The 16,114-nt window shown below is 39.7% G+C and overlaps 1 protein-coding gene across 3 annotated transcripts in view; it reads right to left on the bottom strand.

The window, feature by feature from the left end:
• ZRANB3 (zinc finger RANBP2-type containing 3) overlaps positions 1-15,220 on the bottom strand; it is a 40,169-nt gene extending 24,949 nt beyond the window's left edge. Inside the window, exons 1-3 of one of the 3 annotated variants that reach the window (XM_063161603.1) lie at positions 11,951-12,064; positions 11,162-11,314; positions 7,406-7,546 (exon numbers count right to left, since the gene is read on the bottom strand). Coding sequence is in view for 2 of the 3 variants with exons in the window: in XM_063161601.1 (XP_063017671.1) it covers positions 11,162-11,314; positions 11,951-12,012 (215 nt within the window). In the remaining variant the exon portion in view is untranslated. Of the gene's footprint in view, positions 1-7,405; positions 7,547-11,161; positions 11,315-11,950; positions 12,066-15,073 lie in introns of those variants that run through there. The other 2 variants (XM_063161602.1, XM_063161601.1) reach the window with 2 other exon arrangements.
• Positions 15,221-16,114: the final 894 nt, after the last annotated feature.

Below are 16,114 nucleotides of genomic sequence, written 5' to 3'. Positions count from 1 at the left end.
GTACAAATATAGCAATAACCAAGCTGCATCTGGTAGCAAGAAAATGTGGAAAAGAGGACAGGAATAAAAGTATTCCTTGCCAACTTCTGCTGCAAATACAGTATTTCTCAGCAAATCAATTTAAATTTTAGTAGAATTGCATAAATAGTGAAATGTTAATTATGCCAGTTCAGACAATAAGAAAATGTGAGAATAGGTAGGATTCTGTTGCACTACTCTTTGGCACAGGTGAACTATTTGGATGCTCTGTCTTCCCTTCAGGATAACAAGCAAAAATGAATAAATTCAGAGTGATTTACAAATGGCTCTGACAATTAGGAACTGAATAGCAAATGAAAAACTACCCACTTTAAAAGCATGTCAACCACAGGAACATCTTTTCCATAAAGCTAGATTTCTTCATCAGAGTGAAATGTAGCCACCTAAACATTGATGACTTTATCTGATGACAAATAAGAAATGGTTCTGCTCTCCTTTTTGCACTCATTTTCAGGCTGTACTCATAAAATCTTTGCTGCTATAGAGTATCTCCTGTTTTCAATGTCTATTAACTTCCACTGATTATGTCCTTAAGTTAAATTTCTTATGTAGCAGCAACAAAGTTGATGACTTTCAAATATTTACAGAAACTCATCAATTTGTTGCTGGTAAATGAAGGAAAGTACAAAGTAGCTGCCATCTAATAATAACAATAGTAATTTACCCATAATAACTCTGCAAACAGAGGTTACATTAAGTGATCAACAGAGTTTTATCTTCCTCATTTCTGCAGCACCAATAGAAACAGAGCCACAGAAACACCCCTATGCTTAAAGCTGGGGATCTCTGGTGATACATTTACTTTGAGAAGTATTCACTCTCTTCTCCTGCCCAATGATGAAATTGCTTTGTCATAAGTAGTTGGGATTTTCTTCCTGTACTTGCAATCCAGCCAATGTTCAGCATTTCAAATATGACCAGACACATCATAGCTTGAGATCAATCAAGTGCACTAAATTGGTTTTAAAGCTCCAGTTAGAGTTATCTGAATGTGTAAAGTCCCCTGTGATTACACAGTTAGTGACATGAATCACTGCTTGGATCCACACTGCTCAGACTCAAATTCCTGAAGTGCTACAGTTTTTAAATTGCTAATTTGTGCCAACTAATTAACATTATTGACACTCACACTTGACAAAATTTTAACATGGCACACAAGATTGAGTTTGTGATACAGGTAGGAGTTAATGGAAGTGGAAATGGAGGATATTCAACTTATTTTATGACACGATGCATTTTAAAGCATTCATCTATGTAGCTTTCATAGTTTTAATACAAGAATTCTAAAGATGTCTGCCTAATGTAGTTACAAAACATAAGAAGTCCAAATTATTTTCATTGGATTCTGGGGCAATGAAAAACACCTCATAGAGGAGAGGAAATCATGAAATGTCTCCAGTTTATAATCACAACAATTAGATTTGAAGTGTAAGGAACTTTCCTATCTCTATAGCCCACATCACACAGAACTTACAAGATACCTAATAGCTAGTTGCACCAAGCTGCTAAAAAGCAATACTTTACATAATCTTAAAAATATGCAGCCTCTATTTAAAACAAACTTCAGTATGTTCCACATTACTGCAGTCAGACAAGCTGCCAACATGGACATAAAGGTTCCATGCTGTCAAAAGCAGAAGAAACAGATCTTCAGCTACATTGAAGGGACAAATATGTATTTTTGTTGCATATATTTTGACTGCAAGAAGACAGACTTCTTGTTCTCTGAAGTTCAATTAGTCATTTCCTCTCAACTGGTAGTTACCCAATCTGAGCTTCATCATTCATGTCCCATCTGTTCATATGACACCTTAATAATAGCTCTATCCAAGAATATAAATCAGAGCTATGATACACAGATTCATATCCTGTTAGAAGCTCAGCCCACATGGTCAAAAGTTTCAGAAAAGCATGGAAAAAAGGAATTTGAGATGTCTCAGTTGCACTTGCTCTCAGCAGCAAAGTCCAACCATGCAAAAAGCACCAGTCAATGGCAAATTCTTTCAGATTCTTTTGCATTTAATCTTTAAATGTTTCCCTTCTTCACAGTGAATTCTGTGGTTTGTGTTTAAATCTCTGTCCATTCATCAAGGAAATCTATTTTTTCCAGGCAGAAAGCAGCAGAATCTCATTGGGATGCACTGCACATGCTGCTACAACCTTGCTACTATTCATAGTAGGGTTAGCAATGGCCTCCAGACACAGCAGGATCTTTCACAAATAGAAGGGAAACATCATTTGGGCCTCCACCAGACTGTGAGAGCCCCAGCATGTTGAGGTGTATTAGCCTGAAAATAAAAGTACATTTTTCTTCTATCAAGCAAACACAAAGAGCTTTGAGTGAGGATGTACCTGGTGAGTGAACATGCCTGCAGAGAGTGAGGTCTGCTGTGCTGGTGCAGCTCAGGTGCACACAGGTCCAAAACCTTACTGCTGCTGACTGAAGAGAACAAATGCAAGCACCTGAGGCTGTACACAGACCCCAGCTTTCTTCTGCACGGAGAGAATCCATAACTGAAGGGACCACCCAAAGCTGGATGAGTCAGAACCCCAAAACCAGACCTTCAGCACTATGGTTGGTACTTGATACCTTGTAAAGGTACCAAGCACCAGGCAAAGGTGCATTTATACATTCTAACTGCAGCAAACCTTGCAGAGAAACCTGCAACAAGCAAAAAAACAGGTGAAGGAGCTAAGAAAGAAAGCCAAAACTCCTGACACAGCCCTCTGAAAGCTCTATCAGGAAAGCTCTGCCTCTAAAAGGACACAAAAAATAATTTTTCAAACCTCAAAAGACACAGAAAGAGTTCCTGGTTGTGTTGATGTCAAAAAGATTGGAATCAGCTTTGCAAAGCAGAAGGACAAGCAGATCTTTAAAATTTTATGCAGATGAGTTCACTGGAGAAACAGAAGGAAACTGAGGCCAAGCTCATGTGGCATATGCCATAGAGCCATACAAAAATAGTCTGCATCAGAAGGTTAATGCTAACACAGTTTTATAAAATGAGTTTCAGGCAAGAACAAACATTTAAATGAAAATAATTTCTATTTCTGGGTTCCATTTGGGTCACCCCTTTTGAAATGTCAGCACTATTAACCATGCAAACAATACAGCTAAAGTTTCTTCTATTAGTTATGGCTACTGCAGTAAGGTATTTTTGTAAAGAGAAAGAATCTCATTTTGAACCTTGCTCTTGGAGGAATATTGATTAACACCACACTGGAATTAAGGTCTCTACAACCAAGGATCCTACCAAGTCAAAACCTGATGTTAGAGCTTTCTTGTAAATATAGAAATATTTAGATAATATCTTCTCTAGAAAGTTGTGCTTCATTACCTGGTAAGACTAAAAACTAAAGGGGTACAGCAATCCAATACATCTGTTCCTTGCTTGTAGGGATAATTTAACTTCTTGACTGATTTTCAGCAGCTATTTATCCAGGAAAAACCACTAAGAACTGCAGGTAGCTTTTTCAGAAGAAACTCCTTCCTTTTTAAATGCATTTTCCAAGGCAAACAGTGAAAGCTGTAGCACTTGATTTTTTAAAACACTGAAAAATTTTGTTACTACTCAAGCAAATTAAAGCTGTTTTTTGTTAATGCAGGCTTTGGAACATGTTGTACAGAGGAAGCTTGAGTCTTTCTTTCACTGGTGTGGGTGTCCTGATATTCTTGGGATTCTCACCTACTCATGTGAGTCAGTTTTATATAACACTACAACATATAATTTACCTCCTACTCACAAGCCAACACTTCAGCACTAACATCTCAACCAAGGGTTATTTAAGGAATCTGAACTTAGAACATTTTTATATAAAACTGCGCAAGCAACCATTACATTTGTGTGTCAGTAATCACAGCACGCAGTCCTAAAACTGGAACAAAAGAGCTGACTCCCTTGCAACAACAATCAAGGGTGTTGCAGCAAAAATAATGCTCCAAAAGATGTAAGATAAATCTTCCCCTTGCTTCTGAACTACACGAGGTATTTAAAAAAGCCCTAAGTGATAAAACCCCAACCTTTGATTTAACATAAGATGCACTAAATTGCCACATCTGCATTGTTAATGATTCTGAAAAGGAGTGTAGAGGAGAATCATTGTGCTGTTTTATGCTTTTCTCCAACACTCCACATGTAACTGAAAAACCCACCTAAAATGCTTTATTAGTATTTGAAAGCTCTCAGGCCACGTGTTCTGGTATTTTAGCTTTGGCAAAGATGTGTGAAATAACACATAACAAAGTGGTCAAGTTGAAGGTGAAGCCCAGAACTGCAATAGGTTTTTAGAACATATTAATGGAACTGTTAGGTTAGAAAAACTTCCAGCCAAGAAGACACCCAACAGTGACACTGAAAACTCCTCATCTATTCAGTCACTGGCTTCAGAGACAAATGAGTTCAGCAGCTGACTCAGTGCAAGAAAACAGAGTAACTTCAACTATTTTCAGCTCCTGATAATCGAGGCTGCAAATGTTAACCTTGCTGTTAACTGGCATGACTGAAATACCTGGGAGCAGCAGCAGAAGCTTCCTTAGTGTGCAGTCTACTGGCTTTCAATGAAATGCAGATATTTATCACTACTTTCCCTATAAACTCTGCATTTCCTGGTGAGCTGGGACACTTTTCCCTTGTGCCTGTGCTCCTCCTCTCCTTCCAGCTTGCATTAAGTCAGCGAGAATGTGACTCTTTTAGGACCTTATTTCTATTCACTCTCATTAAAGTGACTTGTCTCACACTCAGAACTGCTCCCTCCCCTTTGTGCTCTCCTGGTGCTGTGGTTAAACACCAACTTCTCATCATGGATTCCCACACTGCAAACCTTCCCTGCACACAGCTAACACCAATTCATTCCCCTTTCCCCTCCCTCCATCACTGTTGACAACCTACTACCCACACTTGTAATCTTTATCTCACTTGGTTCTCCTCTTCCATTCTAACAAATTGTGCCCTGCATTTCTAAAATCTGCATTTTTTTCTCTATTCCTGCTGCTACAAGTCCACATTTAAACCCAGGTAAATCCTTTTATTTCCACCACTGGTTTTTTTTCTGTTCTTAAGTCTTCTTTTTCACTTTTTCACCCCACATAGCTCCTCTCCTGAATTATATCCTAGATTCACTTACTGACAATGCATTTTTTTGTTCTATTTGAATTGCTTCCCAGTTCCTCCAGCATCACTTCCAAACAAGCTTCCCTGGCTATGAAAGCTGTGCAGAATTTGGCTCAGGCTCTCATTCATACTTCCTGCATCTGAACCTCATTCTGTGAGCTAGCATCTTCATTTATTCATGCCTCTCTTCCTTGGCACTCCTCAAATGTGAGATGTACTCTGAATCATTACAAACCAACGTCTTAAAAAAATGAAATCTTTCTTCAGCCCTCAGAGCTGAAATGCATTAACTGTTTGATCCTCTCCATATTCACTAAATAGCAATCCCCTTCTTGTTCCCCAAAGATTACTTCTGTGCTTTGTTCTCTAAGAGTGGAGATAACTGCTCACCTGTTATAATGCAGGTTTAAGGACCCACATTTATCAGAAAATTGGAATAATTTAATACATCTGAGTTGCCGAATATATTGGAATAAAAGATTATTTCTTTCTTACTCTAGCAAGGGACTTATGCCTTGTTAAAAATAGCTCTTTCAGGCTATCTAACAATAAAGCACTGAGACTAGACACAGAATTAAAAAAAAGTTACAATTATTTTTCTTCCAATCTGATCTCTGATCTCAAGCTCTACAAATAATGGAGACTTGTTGATGGCACTTGATCTGCAAGCCACCAGATACAAACTAAAATGTAATATTTAAGAAAATACTCATAGACATGTTAAAAAAGTGAAGGTAATTTCTTTTTCTAACACGCAAATTTATGTATTTTGGCTTTTATTGAAGTCAGTGTAACTGGAAAAAATTCATCAGTAGTCTGTAAAATATTTTTGTAAATGTTCCTTTAAATCATGCAGCAGATTCTGAAAAAAAAAATTAGACAATGGTAAAAAGCAGATTGGTCTTGCATTTAATCACAACATTGACTTGCAGAAACCTATGACATTTCAAACAAAGGACAGAAAAATTAGATATAGATTTAGATATTTAGATATCAGTAAGAGATATATAGACATGCAACTAGGCTTAGTGCTTCCAAATGGAATTGAAAGACAAATCTATTCTCTTATTCATTGCTACTATCAAAGATAAGAAACTGAAGAATAGAAACACACTGAAAGAGCAAATCAATCAGTAATCACAGATCAAAAATAGCAAAGGTAAAAGCAAAGTAAAACAAAAGCTCTGCTAACTTAAAAAGGCAATACAAGACAGAAAGCAACAATTGCATTGTACAGAAGGAGAAAGAAAGATTAATGGAGAACATAAAACCCAGAAGCAAACTCAGTAATGATGACAAAAATAAGAGTGAAAGTGAAAAATAGTTATAGAAAAGTGTAAGACAAAAGTGCCTACTGCTCTAGCAGAAACTAAAATGTGCATGGACTGAACATATTTTCTCTTATTTCCAAAATCCAAAACTATAGCTTCCTTAGACACCCAACTCAAATGGAAATTACACCTTTCATACTACTCAATGGATAATGCATCCTAGAAAGTTAAAGAAATTTGTGTAGAAATTTGCATAAGAATTGAAATAGGACTTATATCAAATTCCTCACCTTACCAAGGGCTGTGCCTGGGAATTGCAAACATTTCTATCTGCTTCCTGCCCAAGGGCTGCCAATTCTGTGCTCCAGCTGCTAAACCCTCAGCAGACTGTAATGCTGTGCCTTTCTACTGAAGAATCTTTCAGCTGTGCTCATAAACTTCAAGGAAATTACAATTTGAACCTTTGGTTTTCTGGTCTACTTTGAAGATAGGAGAGGGAGAATGAATTTCTACAAAAACTTGCAATTTTTGAAGTAATAGTCTGGTTTAATTAGCAAAGAGTTAACTAACTATGTACTCCTCCTCCTGTGTAGCTTGCTAGGGATCACAGACACAGTCAATGGGAAAAGCACTATTTTGAAGGGTAGGCAACTGACTCAACATTATAACAGAGGACATTCACACTTTATTCTCTAATGATTTCACTGCCATAATTGCTCTCTGTAGCCCATTACCCAAAAAAAAAAAATAAACACTATAAAACTTTTTCTTGCTCTTGATAGGGACTGTCTAACAAAACAATTGTCCTTCCATTAAAACTGATGCATTAAAACTTCTGTTCTTAGTGGCAGATGTGAACTCTGCAACATCCTGATATTTCCATCCATGGTCATTTTCTTTTTTTACTGTGTCTAACAGCATTAGGCCAGCATGTATGGGAAATTAAAAATCACATGCTCCTGAATATATAAGTTAATGTATTACCTCTCAAACTTCCAGAGGAAACAAGGTCACCCCAGTAAAACAGTTTGAGCATACAATTATGGAACTGCTTGTTTCATTGGTGGTAAATATCTCCAAGTCTTCTTTTGCATTCAGCTTAAACAAATTGTTCTGCCAACATGCCTAGAAAGAAATAGATCTGTGTGTCTGAAGGCATCTTTTCCAGATACCATCTACAAGACAAGCAATGCTAAATAAGGATGCTTGCAAATCATATGCTGACAGTTTTTATTACAAAACTTGATAAAGCATTTAGTGATATCCAGTAGCATAAGAGATAAATTTCAAACAACAGCATGCCTCTTTTACAGAGTATTCAGGTGAACAAATTGTTTGTATTACTAGACAGACATCACACACTTCTGTAAAGAGAGAATATAAAACAAGAATAGATTGCAAAAAGAACTGTGACTTTCCAAGTATGACATTAGTGAACAGCAGCAGTACAAATCAGCAATATTCAAAGAGAGATGTGAGCTCAAATGAGACTGAACACCATCCTTATCAACACTATCAAGTCACTTGCCCATGTATCTCTGTATCTTGGATATTTTACCCAAGCTTTCACCACTTTTTCCAGAGCATTGTGCTTCAACACTGCCACCTCTTCACTAACACCTGGTGACCCCTCAGCTCTACCCTGAGTTCTTAGGAAATGGGGATTTGTCCACATCTCCCCAGCCATGACTAAGAAGCAGCAGAGAGCAGAGAATTGCTCACTTCACTTCCCAACAGCACACACACATCTGACCCCAACAACCCTCAGTACTTCCTGAGCCTGTTGCTAACAGGCCACATTCCTGGAAGGGACCAGTTGGTTGGTTTTTATTTAAGATACAGTTTAAAGCACACACAAAGAAATAAATACATATTATTGCTGTTTTTAAAAGTAACTTTCACCCTCACTGAAAGAAAATCACAAAAATGAAACGGTCTTCATGGCTGTAAGTTGTGTGCACCCAGTTTTTCTGCACATGAATGTTTGAGGCTACAAACAACCACTATAAATTGTATCCATCCCTAGGCAGCCATTCCAAAGTGCAAGTCTGAAGAATAATCTCTAGAAGGAATAAGCAGCCAGTCAGTTATGCACCTTTAAGGCATGTTCTGAGATAAAAGGTGTGTTAGCTTATGTTGAAGCACACACTGTCTTGTTGGCTCTAGAACTGTCATTTCCTAGAAAAGTGTTAGGCAATCTCTGTTAGATGAGATAATGCCTTTGGAGCATCTACTGGAAAAGCCTTTGATTCATTTTCCAATGAATCAAAAATACAAACCACAACAGCATATTTATTTTATGCTTTGGGAAGAGACAAGGGAATTAATAGCTCACTCCCAGCCCCTTTCATGCAAAAATAAGAGTTTGTTCTAATAATAAGTCCCTTTTCATGCTGGGTTCTTGTCTGATCTAAGATGATATTAATTGAATCTCTTCAGCCAACACTTGCTCTACAGCAGCTTCCTACCAGTACAGCAAAGCATGGATTGAGTGATGCCTGTGAAGGGAGAGCATAGCCTGGGGGAAGGAGAATGATGGGCAGAGATGCACATATTGCTCACTTCAAGTCCTGTGCTTATATATTTTTTAAAATTAGAAAAGACACTTCTACAGAAAATATACCACTGGGAATACTGAAAGAAGGTTTAAATCATTATGGAGTACACAAAAGGGAAAGACTTCTGTGAGGCAAGGGCTGACAAACTAATAAGAAAACTCAGCTACAAGCACCAGAGGCTCTTGTTCTCTCTTTTGGGACAGGAAGAGAAATAGATCTGCATCAGCAAGGGGCAGATTTAAAAAATACTCCTTGGGAAAGTTTGACTTAACACAGTTTGCTTTATATAGAAGCTGGCTGAGAGTGTGCTCACAATTCCTCAATGTGACCCAGCTTACACATAGAATTTGCTGTGCCAAGCAGCAAGATTTCTTGCAATCATGATGAACATTATTTCATATGCATGTCACATGAAAACCATCACTGCTGGGTTATGCAAAACTCTTGTTAGTGAAAGACTTAAAGAAAAAAATGAACATAAACCAAATGAAAAAAATAGAATTCCTTCCATGGCAGAGTCATTAGAATAAGTATTCCAAACCTTTCTGAATACTTACTGCAGGCAATTGTTACTACTTCAACAAAAAGAAGAAAGAAACATCTGATAAAAATTTATCCAGTTCTGGAACAGTTAAGCTGCTTCCCAAGGAAATTCTGTATTATACAACAGCCTGCAGAAGATTATGACATTTTCAAATACATCCATTAGCCTACCCTAATTAAATGTGTAGTTTTGTTAATTTTAATGGCTTCTGTTATTTCACTATTTGTATACACAAATATACACCTCAATTGCATATTCTATGGCAGCCAAGGGCTTTGGATTTATTAAATTCAGCTCTAACACAGGCTTTGCTGAATATTGTACCAAAGTCTTAGCTGTCTATTAAAATGATATCCACCCATTCTCAGCAAGAAAATGTCTGATAGGGCTGGTGGTCACAAGTAGTTAATGTTAATTCAGCATAAAGCATATCAAATCTCAGGCTGGACTCATCTTTCTGTTCTGCCACTGAAACCAGCAGCACAAAACAGATGGTTTGTTCACTCCCTGAGACAGCACTGCTGAAGGGTTTTGGCCAAAGGAAAAGTATCAAAGAGAAAAAATGCAGAGATTTTAATTGATTAAAAGTTCCATGTAATTCCAAGAACTGCTGATTAAAATTTCCTTTCTAATTTTTCACCTTTAGAAGGAAAGATGCACATTTCTTTTCCCCTGAGAACAATCACAAACATGAGTGAGCAACCCCCTTAGGCCCTAAGCCTGTCCTTCTCAGCAAGCACTGAAATAATCAGGAACTAATTTCATCCATCTTTCCCACACAGGCTACAGTAATTCTATTTGTGCCAGCCCTCCCCAGCATCATTTCCTTCCAAAACAACAGCAGACAGTGGTTTCACAGCTTTAGGCTGCAATTGCCCACATTTCCTAAAATTTATAAATGTGGAAATAGCATTTCCCCCTCTCCTTTTCAACCCTGTAACTCACTAACAGGTTCTTACTCAGCAAAATATTTCCAGCCTCTGCTGCATAAACTGTGTTTTTTGATTGAGCAGGTACTTAACTGTTGAGTGCCAGCTCCATCAGCTGCTGCCCTGGCTAAGTGAGCACTCTGCAAGGCTTCTCCTGCTCTGCTGCTGCAGCTCAGTGAGCTCCAGAACACCCTGATTACACTCCAGAGTTGTACCAAATTTAAAATAGAACCACACAGATGCATCAAGATCTGTTAGTCATTCCCTTAACAGCTCTACCACGCCATTAAAAAGTAAAGAATCAAATGTGAATTAATTTATTTTAGGAATTCTCCATTAACATAACAAAAATGATGGTCCTACTGATATCAACCTCCTCTCACATGAGAACTTTGATACTACAACTCTCTTTTGCATAATGCATTATTAAACCTCCTCATCCTCTGTGGAAAAAACCTCCACAACTCATTTTAAACCATGTTACCTTACAGTTTATGAAAGATTTCTGCAACATAACTCACCTGAGATTGCTGGTATTGAATAACCTTTGTAAAAAACACTGTTTACCTAAAGTAATTATTTTTAGCATCACATTCTTACTTTCTACTATAGAAACATAAGTTTATGATTTTTCTACTTACTACCTGCATGCTTTATTTTCACATCAATCTTTAGCATGTGATACAGTAATTGAACACAACAATCTTACCTGCCACTTCTCTGAAGTGCAAATATGATGCCCTTTTCTTGAAAAGGAAGCAGTTTCTTTCTCAGCCTTTCAGGTAGGAAGGAGAGCTTTGCATCAACATCCTCTAACTGAGAGGCCTTGAGTGAAGGGGTTTCCTGGAGAGCACTGGCCATGCTGAACCAGAGGGAAACAAAGAGAAATAAGGTATCTTACCTGCATGGCAGAACAGAGAACAAAGCTTGATGGGACAACACTCATCACTTCATCTTGGAATAATCAATATCTACACAACTTTCCTTGAGGTTTGAGAATTCTCTCTGGAAAGCATAAAGCTGTGCAGATGCTGGAGGAAGAGTCCCTCACCACAGTATCCATTAAACATTCTAACTAATTTAGAATATTTTACTGTGTCTAACAGCATTAGGCCAGTTATATTCCAGGATGAAGACAGCAGCATGTGTCTCTCCCTTTACACTATGAAATAATTATTTTAGCAAACACACTATTCATGGAAGGAAGTTATTTGCCATTCAAATCGAGCTTACTCATGGACACTGAAATATAACTCTTTTAGTAACATTTTTCAGAAGAGTTCCAGGGGAAAAAAAATGGTTATTTACTAAACATTCCCTTAAATTTTTAATCCTAAAAATTAAATCAGAAAAAAAAAAAAAAAAAAAAAAAAAAAGGGAAATATGCCCACTTTGAGGGAAGTGGAAAAAAAAAGAAGAAAAAATAAAAGAAAAATCAGTCCCCCATTTTCCTAAGTGGAATCTTTGGTATAGCTTTACAGAAACAATATTCCTATACCTTGTGCCTCTGGAACACTCAGCAGCAGATACCAGAACTTGATGAGTACCAGGCTCTTTCATGCATGTCCACCACAGAGCTTTGCTTAAGAGAAGATGGAAAGCCCCTGTGTGCCCAAGACAAGCATTTCCCAGAAAACAAAACATAAAGCTCCAGTAAATAAATACCTGCTTCTGCTCTCAAAGGAGCAAACATGAATGCTTCAATTCTAACTGTTGGGAAAATAACCATAATCACTTCAGTTCTATCACAATATTTTCCACTGCACCTTTTTTCCTTTACAAGTTGATTAAGGTGTGGTACTTAAGCCTGCTGGCAAGCAAACAAAAACTAAAGACAAAAACTAAAACATTTCTGTAGAGTCACACAAGTCAACAATGCTGCAGGATTGGTGGGCCCAAAGCTGTTGAACACTCAGTTCTGAGATTCACCTCTAAAGAAAGTTTGTGACTCATTTTCTTTGATAATTTTCCATTCTAGAAATGCAGAGATAATGATGTACTTGAGATCAGCTCCCTACACAGCTTGTTGTGAGTGACAATATGAGAATGAAATGTTAACATAATTAACTTTCTGTTGAACAAGATCATGACAGGATCCTCTCACTGAAACACTGAATAGGAACCATGCAGCTTCAGAAACACAGATCTGAATTAGAGGAGGCACATGAGTCATCAGCACATAGCAATACTACAATGAAAAATGTTTCTGCATCAGTCATTAACACAATTAAAACTGACTTTGCAATCTTGGAAAGCAGCAAAACAGAAAGCACTAACTCCCAGATATGTACAAGTTTTTGTTTAGTTTTTTCCTCTAGGTGAATGACTGAATAAATGAATGGTGAATAATTACAGACTAGGTGAATAATTAAAGAATTCCAATGTGGTGAACAATGGATATTAAAACAACATATACAATGGTTGTGGCAGTGATGGCCATGTATGTTTTGAGACAGAGTACTTATGTACACACTGTAGTAATGTCATGAAATAAAAATAATCTGTTTTAAAAAAGGATTTAGTCAGTGTAGCAGAAGATCAGTTTGTATCTGTTGTTCTAGCCCTTGCAGATTTAGAAATGTAAGGAAGAAAAACCAGTGCATGTATTCCCTAATTACAACTTTTCATGGCTTTTTCTGTGTCCTTCATGTGCTGGAACACAGATCACACTGACCTTCCCACATCTCCAGATCACCAGTTCTGCAGCTACATTTTTTTCAGACAAAATGAACCTAAAAGGTTTTGTGTGGAGACCTAGCTTTTCATTCAGCTGCACAAGTTAAAAAACTCCAACTTTGAAGTATTTACTCAAGTGTTTTAAAGGAAATTAGGGATGAAACAGTTAAACTACTAAATTCAGTAACTATGAATCTAAAGTTGCTGAAGTATCTCAGGACTAGATAGTGGTAAATGATCCACTAGCATTTAATAAATATAAGGTATTTATAATTTAAGGTAAATAAAAGGTTTAAAGCAGGGGTGAGGAAGATTCATGGACCTACATCATGATTCATTCATAAGGCATAAAAAAAACACTAAAAATTATGAAGTGAAGAACCCATGCACACCAGGATAAATGCTTTTATTTGGTGGGAGTCACCATGTGTTTTGTAAAAGTGATTCCCCTTTTTCCAGTCTGATGAAGATTTTTTGAAAGGGCTCTACAACAGTGTACTTATAACTATTTGATGCAATTCCCACTACTTTGCAAAACTGAATTAAAACAGAATAAACTTTATAAATATATTTGTAAAGTAACTATAATTTCCAGGAAAACTTTTGAAAAAGTCTCTCAAACTTCCAAGGAAACTGAGCTACCATATAAAAAAATTGCACTGAAACTTTTTTTAAATTCAAGCAGTAGACAGCTCCTACATGAGAGAAACAACATCAGCAGCATTTCCAAGTAATCTGTTCCAACTTCTATCATGTTCAATCAATCATAAATGATCTGGAAAAGTAACTAGCTACTAAGGGATAAGGGAATGCAAACAATAAAATAAAATTGAAAAAACCCAATGTTGAATTTCTTTCTAATCACTGCTATAATGCATCTCACCATAGGCAGCAATTGAGACCCAGCTTGTTATTAGATATTATCCCTGGGGGTGTTTCTTTATTGGAAATTTGGGTGCAAGACTGATGACAAGTTCAGGGATTACTTTAAGTTTTCCAATAGCTGTTTGTCAACACAAGCTGATTACATAACATAAACTCACTGCTTATTTTTACAGGCCACTAAGTATAGCCCCTTAATGCAGCTCAGCAGCACATGCCTAAGACAAATGAGTCTTTCCACTAAGGGTTTTGCTTCATAAATTTCCTCTAGATGGACTTAACTGCTCCATGACTGCATGTTCAATAAAACTTAATAGGGAATTCAAAGCTCTAAAAACATCTTGGTCGATTGATTAATCAACCATTTTGCAAAATCACAGAATGGATTTTGTGTTGGAAGGGACCTCTGGAGATCATCCCATCCAACTCCCCTGCCAAGGCAGAGTCACCTGGAGCAGGTAACACAGGAACACATCCAGGTGGCTTTGGAATGTCTCCAGAGAAGGAAAATCCACGAGTTCCTGGGCAGTTGTCCCAGTGCTCTGCCATCTTTGTAAAGAAGTTCTCCCTCATGCTGAGGTGGAACTTGTTTCATTTCATGGCTGTTGCTCCTCATTCTGCTGCTGGGCAACACTGGAAAGAGTCTGGCACCATCCTGTTGGCATCCACCTTTGAGATATTAATGTGCATTAATAGTCTTCTCCAGACTAACCAGACCCAGCTCCCACAGACTCCCCTCTTAAAAGAGATGCTCCAGACCCCTCATCACCCTATGGCCTCTGCTGGACCCTCTCCAGCAGCTCCTTGTCTTTCTCGTTCTGCGAAGCCACCAGTGAGATAACAAAGAATTGAAAATCTACCCATCAGAACACAGCATTTTAAAGAACACTACAAGAGCAAGCAATCAGATGGAGCAAAGGACACCACACAGTTCCTCAGCATAGAACATTTTTCCACAGGCCGCTGTACCGTGCTGGAGGGAAGCGCACACCTCAACACCTGCCTGGGGGCAAGTTTTTTATTTTACTTACGCAAGCCCCCGCAGCTGCAATCGCAGAATTACCTGAGCGCACCATGCGACGACCCAGCAGCAGCAACGGCAAGAAGTGAAACCTGTCACAGACCGGGGCTGGTGACAAACAGCAGTCACCTGGCAGCTGCTCCCCGCCTGGCGAGCGGCGCCGGGCGCGTCCCTGCCCGGGCACCCCCTCACGGCCGCGGGCTCCGCGCTCGAACGGCCGCCGGGAAGTGACGCATGACCAGAGGTCACGGACGGGAAGCGCTTTTGGGCCCGGGCACCGCTTTTTCCTTATTTTTTGTCTTCCCCGTCCTTCTCGCCCCTTGCCCCGTTTCTTCAGTAGCGAGTTAAAAATCATCTTCCCCCCTGGCCGTGCGTTGTGCCGGTCCCTGATCCACTAGAGCGGGCGGGCTGAGGGAGCCAGAGGGGCGGGAAGGGGGAAGCGGGGCTGGGGACGGAGGGAGGCGAGGATAGCGCTCTAAGGGCCGGGCTGGACGGGGCAGTGCCGCCGGCTCTCGGGGTTGTGCAGAACGGTGAAGGCCGGGGTGAGGAGCCGGGAGAACGAGAGGTTGCGCGGACAAGCCGCGACTACAGATCCCAGCCTGCCCCACCAGGGCGCGGGGCCGTGCGGCTGCGGGAGCACTGGCACGGAGACTGAGCGGAACCAGGGAGCTTCTGCTCGGGGTACACCACACGCCAGGGATCAGGGGAGCAGCTCAGGCGCGGGTGAAGGGAAAGCGGCCCGGGCACGGAGCGGAGGCCACTAAGATCCCGCACTGCCACAGCCGCGGGATCGCTCCCTCTGCCCGCGGCCATGGGCTGCACGCAGAGGGCGGGCCTTGCGGTGCCGGTGCGCCGCTCTTACTGGTGCTCATGGTTGTCTGTCAAGGCGGCCGTGCCCTCCGATTGGCCGTCGCTTTCCGGGCGGGTTCAGTTTCGCGTAAGCGCCGAGCGGCACCACTCCGCAGCAGCGCCGGGGGGAGGGCGCCGCGACGTTTATTGGTCCGCGGGGCTGTCAATCAGTAGCGCTCAGCGCAGCCATTGGTGCGGCAGTCCGGGGGCGGGGCCTCTCTCCCCGCCGCGGCA

Source organism: Melospiza melodia, chromosome 8, assembly GCF_035770615.1.
Source record: "Melospiza melodia melodia isolate bMelMel2 chromosome 8, bMelMel2.pri, whole genome shotgun sequence".
Lineage (NCBI taxonomy): Eukaryota > Metazoa > Chordata > Aves > Passeriformes > Passerellidae > Melospiza > Melospiza melodia.
The sequence above is the reverse complement of the archived record's forward strand: the minus strand, read 5'-3'. Positions and strand labels throughout refer to the sequence as shown.